This window comes from Scardinius erythrophthalmus (genome assembly GCF_964197995.2).
Source record: "Scardinius erythrophthalmus genome assembly, chromosome: 17".
Taxonomy (NCBI): domain Eukaryota; kingdom Metazoa; phylum Chordata; class Actinopteri; order Cypriniformes; family Leuciscidae; genus Scardinius; species Scardinius erythrophthalmus.
In genome coordinates this window covers 7,424,898-7,445,754 of record NC_138237.1, presented here as the reverse complement: position 1 = coordinate 7,445,754, position 20,857 = coordinate 7,424,898, and the positions used below count along the sequence as shown (strand labels likewise).

Sequence of the window (20,857 nt, the reverse complement as noted above, 5' to 3'; positions counted from 1 at the left end):
ATGGGCGTGACGGGCGAGAGTCGTGACGTAGCACGAGGGAGAGCGGTCGATTCACACAACAGGGAAATATGGATTGCAATGACATTTCGGACGCTGAGGAAATTGTTTACGGACCACAGCCATACAATTATGAGCCTGCTAGGCTGCCAAGAGAGCAGGGACAGGCCAGGATTAATGTTAGACAGAACATATTGGAACTTACAATAACAGAAACTAAGCTTTGATCAGGCGTTTGTCATGCTCATTAATATCCGCCCAGACTAACGTTACGTGATATAACTTGGCAGTTTCTCATGGAGAGACAGAGAGATATTTATTCATGATACATTTTTTGTTCCATAGGTGCTTGTGTGGGAAATGCGAGGCAATGTTTACAGCTGAGGAAAGTCAGTGTTGCAGGGAGATGGATGCATACTGGGCCTTAGTGGAAAATGCCAAACTTCCATGGTTGCAGTTAGTGTTACTACAGTAAAGCCATGGTGAATGTTGCTGATCTGTGGACACTGGATAGTTCGTTCATTCATTGCACAATGTTTATTCCTGGTTTTCACGTCAGCGCTGTTTGATTCGTTAATAACGGAGAAATGTGAATATTTCTCACTAGATCTCGCAGCGATGTTATTACTTCAGTGGCGAACTCTTTATTTACCTCGCAGTTAGGCTAGTGTTGCTTGATCAGGCTCGCGCTGCACTGGTCCAAACTGATAAACGGTCCACACAAACACAATAACGAGTAACTGTTAGCTCAGTTTCGTTCCGCTTACATTGCGTTTGCCAGTTGATGTTGTGCTCGCGCCTACATCCAGCGGGAGAACCCGAAGATGCGTACACTGAAGGAACCGCACCAGCTCTGAGTCTCACCCGGTTCTTACTTCGGTATCCCATGTTGAACTCCTTCATATCGCCGGGACGATAATCATCCGATCTGAAGTGAACGCTACACACGACCGCGTTTTCCGAAGCCGACGCGGAAGAGAAATCCCGTCTCTTCACCTGCACAACCCGCACCCAGGCACAAAAGATAGCACCGTCCTTTTTCCTGTTAGGAAACCGGTGGACTCGATGTCCTGACAGGCTGGAGTTTTTGCAAGCTCCACAAACACATACATTTACCATGACGATGATAAATTGAAATACAAAAACTACTGAAAACACACTGTCTCACGACCGCTCTTACTGAATACCAACCTACTCTGCACTGAGCTGCGGCAGAGCACAGCACACGTCTCCCTCGTGTGACGTAAAATGACGCGATGTTGAAAAAAAAGCGGCTTGTACGAGCAGTCAAAGAAACGCTCACTTTATCTACTAAATTGGTGTCATTATGTCGTTTTAAAACATTTTAAATCCTGCATTATCTTTTCATATGGTATTTTCATACACGGTTATATATTCATTTAGATTTTTTTTTTACCTGCAAGTTGCTCTTTAACAGTTAGCTATAGAATAGATCATCCATCCATTTAATGAGCGTGTATGCCGGGTCAGCCAATCTGGGATGTCCGTTAAAATTACCTTTTGCAAATAACAATCGCGGTCCTGGACAATGAGTGACCTTGCACATTAAGATAAAATCGGATTTTCCCCAGTCATTGTTAAAAAACAAGCTAACAAAACTGGCAAACTAATGTTAGTGAAGCGGCCAGAGGATCATTCTGCCATCATCTAAGCTCCGCCCTAAAAAAAAACGTCACCATGTTTACCAACTGAAAAGGGGTCAGAAAGTTCATTAATGACCCCATTGGAAGAAGGCTAGTACTGCCCTCTATGATCAACAACCGTTCAGAACAAGTTCCAGAGACCCGGAAATTAAATCATTTGTAGGTAGCCAAGGCAGACGCCCATAGACAGACGCCATAGACAGTATAAGAAAGGCAGACGCACATTATACACTGAGCTACTGTAACGTTACTGAGCCATCATGATCTCAGAATGGGTCTCCTTTGTGATGTTTTACCTGCTCGCTGCTGTTTTCAGTGCATTTATTGCATATTGTCTGTATGTAAGACATGTTCATCAGAAATATGATCATATACCTGGACCTCCAAGAGATAAGTAAGAAAACTTTATGAATGTGTTCTCTATATAAATGTGTTTGATACAACTATATAACGGTATTGCAGTAAGTCAGTATTTTTTCAGTATATGATCAAAGCTGATATGAATTAACATGAAAACTGATGTTCTGACAGTTTTCTGCTGGGGCATGTACTATCTTTAAGAAGAGCAATGCAATCGAAAAGTCTTGTGCACGACCTTTTTCTTCAGTGGTAAGAACAAAACTCTTGTATAAACACAGATTATTTGCAAATTTTTGCCAGAGTAATATCTTGTTGTTTTGACCTTGCATCTACAAAACGTGCCAATTGTTACGTAATATCACATTGGTAGTGACATTGCATATCTCTCTCTCTCTCTCTCTCTCTCTCTCTCTCTGTGTGTGTGTGTGTGTGTGTGTGTGTGTGTGTGTGTGTGATTTAATATTTGTACTCTAAAAAGTCAAATGATTTAATGTAATTCAATATATTTTTTCAGAAGAACACTTCTGAACGTTATTGATATATAGAGAAATATTAAGCCATCTTCTAGCATGTAAGCTTCTGAGAAACTGCTGGAAAATAATAGCCTACAGTTTTATGCTTCCCACTTCATCAATATACATTTACTAAACTATAATAAAAACACAGTTGTTTCACTGAATAGCAGCTATTTCCTCACTTCAGCTAAATAAATAGATATATGGATATAGTGTTTATTAATCTTCTAGGGGAAATTTGGTAAAGCGTTCTCGCCAATGTGACCATGTTCTTGTTTTTAAGGGCAGAGAAATATGGCCCTGTCTACAAGATGTACAGTTTTCATTCTGTCATGATCATGGTTTATTGTCCTGAGGCTACAAAGGTAAATATTATATATTTTATTTCTTTATTAAAAAAGAAAATAAAAAATTGTATCAGAAGCCACAAAATCTAATAATAAAATAAAAAATCTCTGCCCTGTTATTGTAGACAATCATGATGTCACCTAAGTATATCAAAGATCCTTTTGTCTACAAACGCCTCTTTAACTTGTTTGGAAAAAGGTATGTTTCATTTTTTCTGGATATGTCATAGCATTGCTAGGTGAAGTCTAGTGTCAATATCTCTACATTACAGTTTTTCTCAGTCGCTTTGGTGCATTTCTCATAACACTATTTACATTTGCACAACAGTTAATGCAGTTCTCAAAACAATTAGTACAAACTGCAAAACCTAGTTGATGACCTGCAAAAGCGTGTCACTTGCTCAAAATGGATAGCCCATTCCTCAAAAGCAAGTATTCATGTCAATAAAAGTGTCAGTGTCAACAAAATAAAAAGTCCTGACACCATTGTTTATGAACAAGATAGTCAAATGGCTTAGTCATGTTTTCATTACGACAGTTTACTCTGTAAATGTTTTCCAATGCAAAAAAGTCAGATCTTGGTGACACTACCTGAAAATGCTCAATACAGCACTAAATACTATTTGCACAGCCATTTGAAAAATACAGTAAAGTTACACATTACTGTATTTATGAGGTAACTGAGTACAAGACACTGAATATATGTATGTTTCACATTTTTACTGCATATGCTCTTTGCAATTCTAATTTGTTCACAGCATTGTGCAAAAGAAAAAAATACACCCTTATTTACAACAAACATAAACTCCCTTTGGGTAGAGCTGTGCACAACTGTACACAATATTGCAGTAGGCCAATATACTGTATTGGAACTGAACATACAACATACATAGGACTGTAATCATTCATGCACATCCAGACGTTCCTCTCTGTCTGGTCACATAATTTAATCTACATCACAGCGAATATCATCTCTTGCTCAATTGCAAATTGTTCAATTAAGGAGACTTTTTCAGGATTTTTTTTTTTTTTTAAATGACAGATTTTGACAACTAGTTCAACATTTTTGTATGTAATGACTCAAGCAATGAAATGAGGACTATTAGTTTTATATGGAATGACTATTCAGCATTCACAAGTATAGTTAATTTTGACTGACATGACATAAGCAAATGATAATGTTATAAAACAGCAGAGAGTTGTATGAAAGCAATTGATGCATGTCCAAAAGCATTTGCAATTTGTTGGGAGGAATGAGAAACTGCTACTATGATGTGCACAAATGACTAAATGTTGTGGAGGTTGAACTAACTGTTGTGCAAATGTAAATAGTGATGTGAGAAATGCACCAAAGCGACTGAGAAAAACTGTAATAGCAGTGTGCTACACTAAGGCACATTACTACTATCATCCAGAAGTTTTTATGGTAGAGGCCCCATGAAATCAAAATCTTTAGTCCGATAGCTTTAATATCATCTACAGTAGTGGCAAAAAGTGATGTCCGGAGGGGGTGTTTGTTTTTAATGACAATAAAAGTTTGATAAAACCATCTAAATATGAGGGAAGAACAAAATGCTATATTCATTTATTCATATATTGTTGTTTTTCTTGTTATTGCATGTGTTCATCATTTCTTTGTATGACAGCTTGGACAATATTATGGCTGCACAATTTGGCATGTTTCATTGCACCACTCCGCAATATGTTTACAAAATCTTTAACAATTTGTAGTAATTTTTGAACAAAGTGTGAAGAATTTTCCTCGGCCAAACATCACTTTTGGCTAACACTGTCGGCTATATGCTTTCCCTGGTGAAAAAAAAAAGTGAAGTATACGTGCAGCCAGACTAATTCAGTATATTTTAAGTGTGTTAATGATTAATTAACTTGAATGTGCTATTTCGGAACAACTCATTTTGTATTAAGTATATTTTAGTTGTAATTAAATTGTAGTAAAGCATAACTTTTTAGTGTACTTTTGTGTGCTAAATTGGAACAACTTCAAGTATTCTTAGTATACTTTAAGTATATGCCTGTGTAGGGACTAATTACATGCATGATTAGTGATATTAAAGTGTGCTTTATACGTGGTTACAGTTACAAATTCATTACGAGTGTCTTCGAAACATACAAGCCATATACCATAAGTGTATTATATTTGAGGAAAAAGTATATGCTCAGTAATACCTTTGGCTTATTCCAAAGGTATTCAAAGAACTCACACTTTAAAGCTGCAGATTTGCAATTTTGAGGGGAGGTGGAGTAGACTGTAGACTATTTTTACATTTTGTATTTATTATTATTTGTTATATGTTGAATGTATGTTTTAAAAAATATGTATTGAATAAATTTTATAGTGTGACTGTGGCTTAATTCATATTCAAATTTGAATATTTTATGGGATTTGCTTTGCCAGTGGTGACTTTACAGTTGAATAAGTCACATGACTCAATCTTCTCAGGTTCCTGGGGAACGGGCTAATTACGGCTACGGACCATGACACCTGGTACAGGCAGCGTCGCATCATGGATCCTGCCTTTAGCAGCTCGTGAGTCAAATACAGACAATCTCTTGTATACTGAAATGTGATACAGATGCACCTCAGCTGATGTGGTCTCATTCGTCAGATACTTACGAGGCTCGATGGGCACTTTTAACGAGATGTCGGAGCGCCTAATGGAAAAGCTGGAGGAAATGGCTGAGACAAAAACACCTGCCGTCATGCACGACCTGGTCAACTGTGTCACACTCGATGTCATTTGCAAGGTTTCGCTTCGCTTTCTGCTAATCCGAGGGAAAGCCTAATACAAGGAAAGTCAAATCAGCTGTTGATCAATACTTAGTAGTCATGTTTTCATTCACAGGTGGCTTTCGGTGTTGATTTGAATTTCTTAAAGCAAACTGACAGCCCCTTCCAGAATGCAGTAGAGCTGTGTTTAAAAGGCATGGTGTTGGATATCAGAGACCCATTTTTCAGAGTAAGAATCTAACCAAGTTGCTTATGTCACAATAAAATTGTATGGTTAATGTAATATAATCTGTTTTTATTTTTTAAATGTGGGACCTCAGCTTTTTCCCAAGAATTGGAAGATTATACAGCAAATTAAAGATGCAACTGAACTCCTGCGTGAAACAGGACAAAAATGGATACAAAACAGGAAGACAACAGTAGAAAATGGAGAAGATGTACCCCAAGACATTCTCACACAAATCCTCAAAACGGCAGGTATGTGGGTCTCAAGTGTATTTTCCTTCTTCCATTTGTTGCACAGGTAACTTTTAAATGGGCTGCATATTTATTAATTGTAATTACTTATTTAATGACCATACCACAGTTAAACTTTAACAAGTGTGAAAATTTGATAAGTAATTTAACATTTGAACAATAAAAAATAAAAAGTTCAAATACAACGCCAAAAAGTGAAAAATGCAACCTAAAGGAATAGAATACAGGAACCAGACACATTTTAAAAAGTTAAACTGTATTTGTAAATTTTAAACCTACTAAATCTGTAAAAAATTGGAAAATAATTTGCCATTGGAGCAGTTCAAGTTCAAATAGAAATTAACCAAAGATCACAGAAAGGACACATTTAAAAAGAAAAAAAAAAAGTTAAACTGCATGTCCTCTAACTTGAAACGTTGTTTTAAAAACGTAGCTTTCATGGTGCAAGATGCAACTTAACGATGTCCATCTAAAATGTTTACATAGATCAACAGTGGGGGCCATTTTCAGTGCGGGATTTTTGTTTCAACAAAAATATACAGATAAATAACAATTAGCATACTAAACTTTCAAACATTCTACTATCAAACTAATAAAATACTGCACATACAAAAATTCTGCACATACAAATTAAAAAGTCAAATAAATTAAAATGAATATCATACAGCAGTATACACAAATCTTCGATTTTGTCTGAAGTATATCACGGAATTAAAGTGGTTAATCAGCATATCATGTAATTAATTTCATTCCAAATTTGAATCAGTTAATAGCCTTAATAATAACATATTCAACACAACACTGGTAGAGTTACTTGACTATTTAACACTTTCCATTTTTGCTGCAGAGGAGGAAAATGTTACTAACGCTAAAGATGATGAGCGGATGTTGGACAATTTCGTGACTTTCTTCATTGCTGGTGAGTTACAGCTTTGTTTGATTTTTGCTCATAAAAACCCCTGCCAATACAAACAGTGCTTGATTCTTTTGCAGGGCAAGAGACAACAGCAAATCAACTCTCGTTTGCAATCATGGAATTAGGGAGACATCCTGAGATATATAAACGGTAAACAATAAAAAAGTTCTTGGAAATATGGACCTATTCCACATTGACTTTTATTACAATGCTCTAGTTTGAATTTCTTTTCATTCCCAGGGCTAAAGCAGAAGTGGATGAAGTTCTTGGGACAAAGAGAGACATTTCATATGAAGACCTTGGAAAATTCACTTACTTGTCTCAGGTTGGTCTACAGCTGGGATGCCCAATCCTGTTCCCTTTCAAAAGCTACAATTGCTGATCAGCGCATTGGGAACGTCTTTAATCGTGACCAGCTGTGAATATTGTGTGTAACATCAATAGAATTGACCCGGAGGTAATATAGCCTCAGTCGATGACGTCATCGGCACGCACCCGCGACACAAGGCTATAAATGGATGAGCCACAGGTGCATCGTCAGGTCTTTTGTCTTCAGAGGCCATTCTGTGCATGTGTGCGTCAAACTCTCTCTCTCTCTTTATATCTGACTACAGATCTTTGTGAGGAGTTAGTTTCCAACTGGCAGTGTGCAGAAATTATAATTTTCTCTGAACGTCTATAAAAGTGTTTATACAAGTAAAAAATATGTCAACAAAAGAGTAAGCCTTGTGTCCCTCCATGTTCTCATCATATTTCAGACTTGGATACACACAATTACTGTTTTGTTTGTTTGGGGGAGGAGCATGCGGCTTTGGTTTTGGAGAATGGCGAGTGCGAGCATTGTGAACTATTTACTGTTAAGATGCTGCATGCTCGCCTGAATAATTTCCAAACCACACCCACATTACCATCGATCGTGGGGCTCCCGCATGGATCTGAATGATGAGCAAGAGACGGATCCTTCCCTATCGCTTGCTGTATCACCAGATCCAGACGTCCCCTCTCGTTGATCCCGAAGCGCGCTCCGGTGCTTCTTCAGTTCACGAGGGGGATGACGATAAATCTCTTGGGTCTGCGGACTTCGAGCAGCCTACCTCTGAGCGTTCCTTTTGCGAAAGTAAATCTGTCGAAGAATTGCTCGAGGTGGTTACTCGTGCGGTGGCCAGGTTGCAGCTTGACTGGCCACGCGAACAAGAGACCCCCAAACATAGTAAGCTAGAGGATAGGTTTCTGTCCGGTGGCAGGGGGGAGAGACCAGAGACATCAGTCTCTCCCCTTCTTCGAGGACCTCCATGATGAGATGTCTAAGTCGCGGGGGTATACGGAGATGCCACAGGTTGAAGAGACGCTCGCAAGCTATCTCTCGCCTGGGTCGGCATCTACGATAAAGAGACCTACCCTCCCCTCAAAGCCGTGCAGAACAACTTTGGCTCTTGTGGGTAAAGATTGGGGACAGGCTCGTTGTGCTCAGCAACCACCCAAGCCAGACCTCAGGGCTATTATTATTAGAAAGAGGAAGTCCTGATGGTCTGGCGCCTAGTCTGGTGGGGGTAGAAGGGACAGGGCGCGTACAAAAACTACAAGAGCTACAAACTCTTCTGAGAAAAGAGGCCATAGAACATGTTCCTCTTCCAGAGAGAGAGTTGGGCTATTACAGCAGATTACTGTCAAGACAGTCGTGTCGCAAATTCAACATCACGATTGGTTCGTCACGGTCGATCTGAAGGATGTATATTTTCACATAGAAATATTGCCACAACTCTTTTTCGATTTTCACTTTCAGGGGCGAAGCGTACCAATTTCAGGTTCTTCCATTTGGTCTAGCCTTGTCACCCGCACAGACATAAACTACATGGATGCAGCACTGGCTCCATTACGACTCCAAAGCATTCGCATTTTGAATTACATCGACGATTGGTTAATACTAGCACAATCGCAAGAGATGGCGCTTCAAGGCTGAGACATCATGTTAGCTCATCTAGTTTCTCTAGTGTTGAGACTCAACGCCAAGAAAAGCGTTCTTTCTCCTTCCCAGAATGCTAAACCAAAAAATGCTAGGTTTCATGGCTTCAGCATCCAGGGTGATTCTTCTGGGGCTGTTGCACTTGAGACCATTTTAGTTGTGGCTAAAAGTCAGGGGATTTCATCCAAGGGCCAATCCTCAAAGGCAATTAAAAGTGACGCGCCGTGGGCTTCGTACACTATCGCTGTGGCTCAGACACCGGTTCCTCGCCTTGGGTCCCACCCTAGGGACACCTTGTCATCGCAAACTGTTTACGACAGACGCCTCCCTGGTGGGCTGGGGTGCGGTCTTAAGTGGTCGTCCAGCTCAAGGGGAATGGGAGGGTCATCAGCTCATCATCAGCACATCAACTGCCTCGAGCTAATGGCTGTATTTCTGGCCCTGAAATACTTTCTCCCTCAGTTGAGGGGCTGTCATCTTCTAGTGCGGGTGAACAACACACCGGCAGTCTCTTACATAAATCATCAGGGAGGTCTGCGCTCACGCAATCTGAACAGAATAGCGAGGCAGATTTTTCTCTGGGCCCTGGACAAGTTCCTGTCACTCAGGGCAGTGTACATTCCAGGACATCTGAATGTGGGAGCGGATTTACTGTCTAGACAAAAACTACCTATGGGGGAATGGAAACTCCACCCAGAAGTAGTGAAACAGATTTGGAACAGATTTTACGAAGCGGAGGTGGATCTCTTTGCCTCCCATCAGACAGCACAATGTCCCCTCTACTTCTCTCTGAGTCACCCAGCCCCCCTTGGTCTGGCCCAAAATGCGCCTATATGCGTTTCCTCCTGTTTCTCTGCTCCCAGGAGTTCTAGCCAGAGGTCGACAACAAGGGTCTTGCCTCTTACTGATAGCGCTGTGTTGGCCAAACAGATTATGGTTCTCGGAGATAATATCTCTCCTCGACGGCTCGCCATGGGCGATTCCGGAGAGGGAGGGACCTTCTGTCTCAAGTGGAGGGCGCGATATTCCATCCCAGGCCCGACCTGTGGAACTTTCATGTTTGGCCAATGATGGGTACCAATTGAGAGACACTGGGCTTTCGCCTGACGTTATTGAGACCATTCTAAGTGCTAGGGCTTCCTCCACTAGAAAGAGTTATGACAGCAAATGGGGTGTATTTGAAAGGTGGTGTGTTGTACATAATGCAGATCTGGTCAACTGCCAGATTGCTTCAGTTCTGGACTTCCTGCAGGAAAAATGATCAACAGGCACATGCCCCACCATTCTCAGGGTTTACCTACACAACCGTAAGGGGTCTAGACACCTTCAAGCACGGTGGCGTGGGTATTCTCGTTCCCAATGCACTAAGCAGCGCAGCATAGATTGTAGCTTTTGAAAGGGAACGATCCAGGTTACTTGACTGTAACCCTGTTCCCTGAAAAAGTGGAATGAGATGCTGCGCTGCATTGCCGTACTGAAGATGTCCCGGGACTGCTCTTCAGACAAAATATGTGGCACATCTATTTATAGCCTCATGTCGCGGGTGCGCGCCAATGACGTCATCGACCGAAGCTATATTTCTTCCGGGTCAATTCTATTGACGTGTTTTACACAATATTCTCTGCTGGTCACGATTAAAGACGTTCCCAATGCGCTAAGCAGCGCAGCATCATGTTCTGGTTTTTCAGGGAACAGGGTTACAGTCAAGTAACCCGGATCGTTCCTGGAGATCTGTCCTCCTGCAAAGTTCCTGCAAAGCTCTAACCCTGATCCAACACAACAGAACCAGCTAATTGAGATCTTCAGGAGCACTTGTTAATTACAGACAGGTGTACTGGATCACGGTTAGATAATGAACTCTGCTGGTAGGTAGATCTCCAAGAACAGGATTGGACACCCCTGGTCTTCAGAGATGGTATTTTATGCTACTAACACAAATGGTTCTGTATCCATTTCTCTGAATGGTCTTTGTATTGTTGACTCAATGTATTAGGTCTTGAAGGAAGCACTGCGACTGTACCCCACTGCTCCAGGAACCAATCGCTGGTTGCATGAGGACATGGTTATAGATGGGCTGAAAGTCCCAGGCGGCTGTTCTATTGCTGTGAGTATTGCCAGATTCCCAGTAATGCTTCACTCTGTGGCCAGTGTGGTACCTGGCTGTGGAAGCTATTTCTAGATACACAAGGACAGCTCCTGTCTACTTGAATGGCGATAGAAAGAAATCTTCAACATTGTTTGGAAATATTATATTTAGTTAAAGTCCCCCTGTAGTCAATAATTGTATCCCTTAAAACTCATCTTTGATCACCAAAATTACAAATGTAAATTTGTATTCAAATTCCTTGAAAAAATGTCTTCATGCCTTATAATAGCTTGAATGTAACTCTACACCCTTGACTCATTTAGTATACGCAGTTCTATCATCATCATCTTCTTCCGCTTATCGGGGGCCGGGTCGTGGGGGCAGCAGTCTAAGCAGAGATGCCCAGACTTCCCTCTCCCCAGAAACTTCCTACAGCTCTTCCGGGGGGACACTGAGGCGTTCCCAGGCCAGACGTCTTCCGAGCTCCTCATCCTATCTCTAAGGGATCGCCCAGCCACCCTGTGGAGAAAGCTCATTTCGGCCGCCTGTATCCGGGATCTTGTCCTTTCGGTCAAGACCCACAGCTCATGACCATAGGTGAGAGTAGGAACGTAGATTGACCAGTAAATCAAGAGCTTCGCCTTGCAGCTCACCTCTTTCTTCACCACGACAGACCGGTGCATCGACTGCATTACTGCAGAAGCTGCACCGATCCGTCTGTCAATCTCCCGTTCCATCCTTCCCACACTTGAACTCCTCCACTTGAGGCAGGAACTCTCCACCAACCTGAAGTGGGCAAGCCACCCTTTTCCGACTGAGAACCATGGCCTCGGATTTGGAGGTGCTGATTCTTATCCCAGCTGCTTCACACTCGGCTTCAAACCGTCCCAGTGAATGTTGAAGGTCCTGGTTTGATGAGGCGAACACCACAAAATTATCCGCAAAAAACAGAGACGAAATCGCGTGGTCCCCAAACCTGACACCCTCTGACCCCTGGCTGTGCCTAGAAGTTCTGTCCATAAAAATTATGACCAGAATCTGTGACAAAGGGCAGCCCTACCAGAGTCCAACATGCACCAGGAACAAGTGTGACTTGCTGCCGGCAATGCGAACCAAGCTCCTGCTCCGGTCGTACAGGCCGGACAGCCCTTAGCAAAGGGCCCTGGACTCCAAACTCCCAGAGCACCCTCCACAGGATGCTGCAAGGGACACGTCGAATGCCTTCTCTAAATCCACAAAGCACATGTTGGATTGGTTGGGCAAACTCCCATGAACCCTCCAGCACCCTGGAGTGGGTAAAGAGCTGGTACAGTGTTCCACGACCGTGACGAAAACCGCACTGGTCCTCCTGAATCTGAGGTTCTACTGTCGGCCATATTCTCCTCTCCAGTACCCTGGCATAGACTTTCCCAGGGAGGCTGAGAAGTGTGATCCCCTGTAGTTGGAACACACCCTCCGGCCCCCCTTCTTAAAAAGAGAGACCACCACCCCGGTCTGCCAGCCCAAAGGTAGTGTCCCTGACTGCCACGCGTTGTTGCAGAGGCTTGTCAGCCAGGCAGCCCCACAACATCCAGAGACTTGAGGTACTCAGGGCGGATCTCATCCACCCCCGGTGCCTTGCCACCGAGGAGCTTCTTGACCACATTGGTGACTTCAGCTTAGGTGATGGACGTGTCCACCTCCGAGCCCTCAGCCTCTGCTTCCTCATTGGAAGACATGTCGGTGGGATTGACGAGTTCCTCAAAGTATTCCTTCCACCGTCCAACGACATCCCTAGTTTAGGTCAACAGCTGCCCACCTCCACTGTAAACAGTGTTGGTAGGGCACTGCTTCCCATTCCTGAGGCGCCGGTCGGTTTGCCAGAATCTCTTCGAGGCCAACCGGTAGTCCTTATCCATGGCCTCACCGAACTCATCCCAGGCCCGATTTTTTTGCCTCCACAACCACCCGGGGTGCAGTCTGCTTGGCCTTCCGGTACCCGTCAGCTGCCTCAGGAGTACCACAAGCCAGCCAGGCCTGATAGGACTCCTTCTTCAGCTTGACGGTATTCCTTACTTCAGGTGTCCACCACCGGGTTCGGGGATTGCTGCCTCAACAGGCACCTAAGACCTTACGGCCACAGCTCCGAGCGTCCATGTCGACAATGGAGGTGGAGAACTCCCTCAGGATCCGGTCGAAGCTTCGCCTGAGGTGGAAGTTGAAGATCTCTCTGACAGGGGACTCGGCCAAACGTTCTCAACAGACCCTCCCAGTACGTTTGGTTCTGCCGAGTCTGTCCAGCTTCCTCCCTTGCCATCGGATCCAACTCACCACCAGGTAGTGATCAGTTGACAGCTCCACCCCTCTCTTCAACCCGAGTGTCCAAGACATAGCCTATGGCCAGAGGTTGGATGAAACGACCACAAAGTCGATCATCGAGGGATCCACTTTGCACCGGACCCTTACGGTCCCTCCTGCAGGTGGTGAACCCACGAGAGGGCGGCCCCACGTCGCTCCTTCAGGCTGAGCCCGGCCAGGCCCCATGGAGGGAGGCCCAGACACCACGCGCTCACATACGAGCCCCAACCCCGGGCCTGGCTCCAGGGTGGGGCCCCGGCTGCGCCATGCCGGGCAACGTCACAGTCCTCGTTTTTAGTATCATAAAGGGTTTATAAACCGCTCTTAGTCTGACCCGTCACCTAGGACCTGACCCTACCAGGGGCATATAGCCCCAGACAACATAGCTCCTAGGATCAGCAATGGTGCTGACTTATGAATTTTCACATGGTTTGTCTTAAATCATATTAAAAACACCACATGCCCACGACATATAAACAACATTAAAAGTTTGATTTTGACCACAGGGGGTCTTAAAAGGGTTAGTTCACCTTCATGTACTCACACATTTGTTGTTCTAATGCCATATGCCCTTGTTTTTCTTTTGGACCACAAAAGGAGAATTTGTAAAAAAAAAAGTCTAGCTCACGTTCATCAATAAAATGGCATTGAATAGCGACTAGCATCAAGTTTTTTTAAAAGATGCAGAAGTATCACAGAATGATCCCATGCGGCATGTGTCGTAAATTCCAAACATCCTGCCATTGGTCTTACCCCAGCATGCCCAGAAACAGCACACAAGGGGCCCTATTTTAATGCTCTGAAACGCAAGTATCAAACGCGAAACGCAAGTAACTTTGTGGGCGGACCTCGGGCGCTGTTGCTATTATACTGGCGGAATAAAATAACTCTTGAGCCCGACGCAAATCTAAAATGGGTTGGTCTGAAGTGTGACTTCATAGGTGTGGTTTGGGTGTAACATGTAAAAAAACAATCAGAGCGTCATCTCACATTCCCTTTAAGAGCAGTTCCATGGCGGATTGCTATTACTGTATAACGGAAGATTTGCCAGGGGCACGCCAGGAGCGGTTAATAGCCGAGGAGACCGACGTTCTCGTCAGGGCCGTAAAAGACAGAGAAGTGACATTGTATGGGGATGGGAGAAACCAAAGTCCTTTTAGGCAAGTCGTGCCACTCGGCCGCCATTTTGGCAACGCCTCCAGGCAGCTCTTTCGGACTAACAAGACCAGGCTCCTATCTAAATGAATGGGCAGAGAGTCAGAACTGCACTTTCACTGGTCACCGGGACATAAAAACTGCATGTATCGAAACAGCAGTAAAATATGATAAAAATCGCTGAAAAACTTTGATGACTTTGCCCCAAAATAAGTTTTAAAACGCCTTTTTCCCCACAGGTTATACTTTACTACGCATGTGCAAGGGTTCACGACACCAATTTAATTTACGTCTCTATCCATAATGCTGGTGTTGTGCAATAATCAATGTCAATATTGTTCTCCATTATTTAAAGGGGTCATATAATGCCATTTTTGTACAAGCTAATATGTTTCTTTTGGGTCTAAATTAAAAGTTTGTAATATACTTTAATTAAAAATTCTCATTAGTATTGTAAGAAAACACTCATTTTACCTGGTCAAAAACAGCTCTGTTTCCAGCACACTATTTCAGTGCATGTGTCTTTAAATGATAATGAGCTTTGCTCACCCCGCCCCTCTGTTCTGTGGGCCGTTCTGAAACAACGCACGTGGACCGTTGCCTTGACAACAGTTGAGGTAATATTTTGGAACAATAATGGCAACGGGAGTTTCTGGGGATACGTCTTTGCAACCATACCAATTTGAACCTGATTCGGACTCTGAACAAGATGACGGCCCCGAAGAAGTTCGACCATTACGGCTCGGACAGGATGTTTCTGAATGGTTGGTTAACGTAATGTCATTTTGATCTATTTTTGTATGTACTGGCACGGTAGAATAGTGAGATACAAACGTTACGTGTTTAGCTTTACTTATGTATAGGTTAGTTCGTTGACAGATTGATGCTGAAAAACTATTTTTGTAAATGTTAGGCTTCTCAATGATGCGTATTGCGTAACGTTATCTCTGTGTTGACTGTTTCTAGCAGTAGTTGAAAGATACCTAATAATTTGTTGTACACAGTTTTTATAACGTTAACACATTAACCATAACGCGTTGTTCATTATTATACAGTATAGGATTATGAGTTGTTTTGAGAACGTCGTTACATAGAAAACATGCCGTAATGTACCCTACGATGCAGTAATGAGTGTAAACATTAGCCACATTCATCATAAAGTGCAAGCGATTTGCAAAGATTAATATACATGTTAATAAATCGTTATACTTACTTCTTCTGGAATTGCAGCTGGCACACGAATAGTTGGTACAGATTCGTTTTTCAGTAGCAGCCTCTTAGCAAACCCAGCTTTATACTGACACTCGTTTAAAAAGCAGTCTGGTGAGAAATGATTAGCGCAAACATAATGGCATTTAGATTGATCGTTGGGAATATTTCCTTCAAAAACAAAACTCAGCCACTGCGTCTTCAGCGGGTCGGATTTCGGAACAGTAAAATGACTGCTGTGTTCCTTATTACATCTAAGAACTGAACACCACAATCGCTTAGACGCCATTCTGCTCCAGCATATCAACAATGGCGGACTACTATGACGACAGCTGTCACAGCTCGCTCTCGCTTGTGTTGAAACACGGCTGTCAATCACAATCGCGGGAGGGGCGTTGGATATTATGACGTCACAATATCGAACGGCTTGATTTCAGAGAGGGTCAAACATAAGGAGATTAAAACAAAACCACTGGATGGATTTTTATCATGATAGGATGGTTGTGCACAGGCACTGCCAACAGACATTTCAGTGCAATCAACTTGTAAAAGTGCATGTACCATTATATGACCCCTTTAAATATAAGCAGGTTTGCACTTTATCAGTAATAACAATGTATTATATAGATCAGTTGTTTTAACTATTCATTAACATGAATCGGTTCAAAAGAGTCATTAGTTCGCGAATTGGACGTGTCATACGGTTGTGTGTTTATCCCAGCAGTTAGGACATGGACATCCCACAAGGTTAGTGTTAACACAGAAAACATTACATCACTGGATAGGTTTTTTCGTTTATTTAGAGAGTAATTTTATGTCAGCTGAATGTGCGGAACGCATTTCGGAGAAGATAAGGCAACGTATTTTAGCCCAATTCACACCCAGCGGTAATTCAGGAAAAAAAAAAATCTCCGAATGCTCCACATGAAACTTTGGTCTTCCGACCTTTTACCATAATGTCGTTTTATTTTGATTAATATGCGTGCGGGAGAGAAGGCAAGAAAGCACTTAATTTGGAGATGGTGAAGTCTTGTTTACACTTTCGCCTGGCTCCGAGGAGAGAGAGAGAGAGTGCGCGCGCACGACCGGGGCTCTCTCTCTCTCCGCTGTCGCAAAACCTCAACTGTGCGCATGCGTCAGTGGAACCAGACGATGGGCTTAAATGTTTCCTGGCTTGACTTTTAAAAGCAGATGATTGGCTTTCCAGCGGGAGGGGCGGGACATGTGCATACAACCGCCATCTTTGCCGTTACGGGTTTTTCTTATTTAGTTGTATTGAGGATTGAGGAAGTGGCTTGTCTCTTATATAAATTGTCTCTGGAGAAACCCACCCAAATAAGCTTAGGTTAAACAGGCATATAATAATTTTGGTAAATGTTTAAGCTAGATTTATGCTTATTTTTTCACATATTCATGGACACCACAATGATTTCCCTCATGTGGAATATTTTTCCTTGTAATTATGTATGGTTTGCAAAAATTGCAACTGCTTGTGTATGTGTAGAGGAGAGAAGCAAAGTGTATGCGCGTTGTGCACACGCTATATTATGGCCAAGCATGCGCCCTTAAAATAGCATCTGAACACGCCACTGAAAACGCGCCACAGACTTTAGACTAGGTTTTTCCTGGTCTGTGGCGGAAATGTTTTCTGGAACTGCAAAATAGCACCAGGGAATGTTTGCGCTGGAACACGCCTCTTTTCGCTGAACCGCCCCCGGGTGTCACGGGACAATACAGAGAAGTGGGTGGATCCAAATTTAGCAATGTTATAGTCAGGGCAATCCAGTTCATTGCCATCCATGCAAAGGTCAGAATTAAAGTAATCAGAATCGTAGTCATCCATGCAAAGGTCGAAAACCATTTTAATCAGTCTGATAACAAATACACAAAATAAACAAGAAACAAAACAAGAACAGACTTGAAACAGACCTCCAATGTGTAGCGTGATATTCAACAATGACTCCGTGACATGAACTGAAACAGACGGTATTTATACACAGACACTAACAATGTGATGGGGAACAGCTGAGTGCAATCACGAGTGATGAGAACAGACAAAGGATTATGGGGAATGCGGTTCCAGAGTGAATGGTGACAGGAAGGGAAGGAGACCTCTAGTGGACACCCGGGGAAACACAAACCAGACACTGTGACACCGGGAGCGCAAGTTCATTCCCTAATTTACCGGCGTGCGTCTGTCGAGGGAAAAGTCCGCTGTGCGTCGGGTCCAAAATAGGAATGATACATGCGTCATTGTACAAAGTCAGTTGCGCTGGGTGCAAGATAGGGCCCAAGTTGTAAGAAATCAAGACTAGGAAAAATGCGAAATGAAATACAATCCATGTACCTTCTTCTCTGAGGTGAATATTTCCGTTATGTTCGTCGCAACAAGAAGTTATCACGTTCTCATCTGTCAACTGTCCTTCTGACTGTCATCAACTCAGTGTAGAAAGTACACTGATACTTTTATTGAGATTTCTAGGCGTTGTATTTCATACTGCATTTTTATCCATCTTGATTTCTCACAACTTGTGTGCTTTTTCTGGGCGAGTCAGAGTGAACTGTGGAGCTAATAGTGTCTCATGAACATGCAGTCGTGCACAGAGGTCAGGATTTTCTTTAAATAATACATTAAATTTTGGTTGGATTTTTACCAAAACCTATAATAAACCCTTCACGTGGGATATACGATACGTCGCATGGGATCATTCTGTAATATTTTCGCGTCTTTTTTTAAAAAGCTTGATGCTGGTCGCTTTCACTGCCATTATGTGGATGATGCAGAGCAGGACTTTTTTTCTTAAATTTCTCCTTTTGTGGTCTGAAAAAGAAAGAACAGCATAATGCATTAGAACAACACCAGGGTGAGTAAATTATGACTTAATTCTATTTTAAGAATTCCAATAAATTCAAACAATGGCATCGTCAATTTTACTTGTTTAATTGTATTTGAATACATGACTATTTTGAACCATTTTGACCTTTTTCCATACAGTTTAGTTCTTATGTCTCTCAAAGACTGGAAAAGTTTTTCAAAGATCCGTTGAAGTATGATCCTGAGAGATTTGATGTGAATGCACCCAAGTAAGTCATTATGAGGACAAGCTGTAAATAAGTTTTATGAGGATGTTATAAACATTATAGTATGAAATCTGCTGATATCAAATTGTGTTCTTGTCTGAAAGGCCTTATTACTGCTACTACCCATTTTCACTTGGTCCACGAACCTGTCTAGGGCAGGTCTTCTCACAGGTAACAAACACACATTTGCGCAATTTGTTTTCCAAGTGCGAAATTTGCTGTGATCATAACAACTTAGCGTATTTCTACATTCAGATGGAGGCTAAAGTTGTGCTTGCCAAACTGCTTCAGAGATTTGAGTTCAGTCTGGTTCCTGGACAGTCTTTCAGCATTAAAGACACTGGAACTCTACGGCCCATTAGTGGAGTGATCTGCAACATTAAACCTTGCTCATAGGACATGTTTATGGCACTTGTTTTGTGTCAACTCTTGTGTACTTGTGTCTACTTGGCAAACATGGTCTTGTATTATTCAAACATTAACCTAAGCACAGAATTTGTAACAGGCTATTCATCTATGATACTTTATCTGCACTTTTAATTGACTTGGTTTTATATCATCTCGTAATACATTATGTGGATAATATACAGTGCTGGGTAGCAACTGATTACATCCAATCTGTATTATGTAATCAGATTCCAAAACAGATTTGCATGTTCTCGGTTCTCTGATCAAATTTAATTATGGCCACATGACTTGCAGGTAAATGCGGTATTTCAGTCTTTTTAGTGTTTTATTTTGAATGCTTTAATTTTTCCTTCAGAAACCTAATTTTGGGAAACCCTGATGTAATGTAATGTTTAATGCACTTCATTTTGTTAATAACAAACTTTCTGTTTGTATTTTTATATCAATATGGTACAAGATTATCATATTCAAATCAATGTGATAAATGAGTTGGGTCAAAAGTAATCTAAAAGTTTCAAAAAGTAGTTTGATTACATTACCTAAAATGTGTAATGCTATATATTTTTCTCGATGTAATACATTTTTGTCATGTAATTTGTAACAGACTACAATTTGTAAATAATCGACCCAGCACTGATTATATAAATATGAACATTTTATAAACACAATAGGAACTTATGAAACCACTGGTGAAAATGCTTGTTTTGCTCATTTAATACTTTTTTCATTAAAAATTATATTATAAGCAAAATCTTAAAACATTTTGTTTATCAGATTTTAAAAAGGTCTCTTTACATAATATATTTTCCTACCACTTTGCCAAACAGATTAAACACAGTGAATAAAAAATATAAAATCTGATTTACGTGGGGTCCTTTTTCTTTTGAAGAACAGTATTTCTTATTTGTATTATGTGAAACTGTAACACTTGTTCTTAAAGTACGACAATCATGTATTATGAACGTGTTGTAAGAAAAAGCATCGCCTTTCCAGGCCCCAGTGAGGATCAAACTTGTGACCCTGAGCTATAGAGCCAGCTGTGGCAGTCAGGAGGAAAAAAACAGGGGGTAATCCAGCGCCCAAGAAGTGTACCACCCCTGGGGGCCGCCATTTGCTAACAAACCATCACCTGCTGTTAGCATTCATTGACTCCCATTCACTTGGACAGCGAATAACTTCATCTGAGGCGTTTAAAGACTCATTTTGTCCACTGTTTATTTCTAAAGAAACACGACAATGTATAAAAGGCTCCTTTACCTTGTATCTTACATTATGGCCCCGTAGAAGCAGTTCACATACCCACCCAACACATATCTGGGCACCAAACCCAGCCCGGGCAACAACAACACGGCCAAGAAGGCGAGGAAACCGGCGGGTAAAGGCGTGGGAGGAGGGAAGGACAGCGGAAAAGACATGAGAATGAAAAAGAAAAAGAATGGAGAGGGCAAAAACGGAGGGATTATGGAAGTGGGCGTCCTCTCGCCTGTCGATTCGCTGGAGTCGCCCCACGGTTACCTGTCGGACGTCTCCTCCCCACCTATGATGACGTCACCCTTTCAACAGTCCCCACCCATCACTTTGAATCAACTCCAA

At 42.1% G+C, this 20,857-nt stretch overlaps 1 protein-coding gene across 3 annotated transcripts; it reads left to right on the top strand.

Annotated features, from left to right (window-relative positions):
* Positions 1-1,734: 1,734 nt before the first annotated feature.
* On the top strand, positions 1,735-20,128 carry LOC308705389 (cholesterol 24-hydroxylase-like). Of its 3 annotated transcripts, XM_081390376.1 has the most exons (15): positions 1,735-2,055; positions 2,193-2,270; positions 2,820-2,901; positions 3,009-3,082; positions 5,345-5,431; positions 5,511-5,649; positions 5,748-5,861; positions 5,953-6,109; positions 6,957-7,028; positions 7,103-7,175; positions 7,266-7,350; positions 10,982-11,092; positions 18,771-18,859; positions 18,961-19,027; positions 19,112-20,127. In XM_081390376.1, exons 1-15 carry the CDS (start codon positions 1,922-1,924, stop codon positions 19,250-19,252), a joined length of 1,503 nt encoding a protein of 500 aa, XP_081246502.1. In that variant the 5' UTR covers positions 1,735-1,921; the 3' UTR covers positions 19,253-20,127. The 3 variants fall into 3 exon arrangements, with proteins under 3 accessions (XP_081246502.1, XP_081246503.1, XP_081246504.1); XM_081390378.1 differs by lacking the exons at positions 1,735-2,055; positions 2,193-2,270 and adding an exon at positions 2,535-2,592 and having other exon boundaries at positions 19,112-20,124; XM_081390377.1 differs by lacking the exons at positions 2,820-2,901; positions 3,009-3,082 and having other exon boundaries at positions 1,741-2,055; positions 19,112-20,128.
* The last annotated feature ends 729 nt before the right edge of the window (positions 20,129-20,857 follow it).

Excerpts from the sequence above, each read along its gene's own strand:
- LOC308705389 (XM_081390376.1), top strand. The coding sequence starts at position 1,922 with ATGATCTCAGAATGGGTCTCCTTTGTGATGTTTTACCTGCTCGCTGCT. Across the intron at positions 5,432-5,510 it reads GATCCTGCCTTTAGCAGCTC|ATACTTACGAGGCTCGATGG; the intron begins GTGAGTCAAATA and ends CTCATTCGTCAG. Across the intron at positions 18,860-18,960 it reads TTTGATGTGAATGCACCCAA|GCCTTATTACTGCTACTACC; the intron begins GTAAGTCATTAT and ends CTTGTCTGAAAG.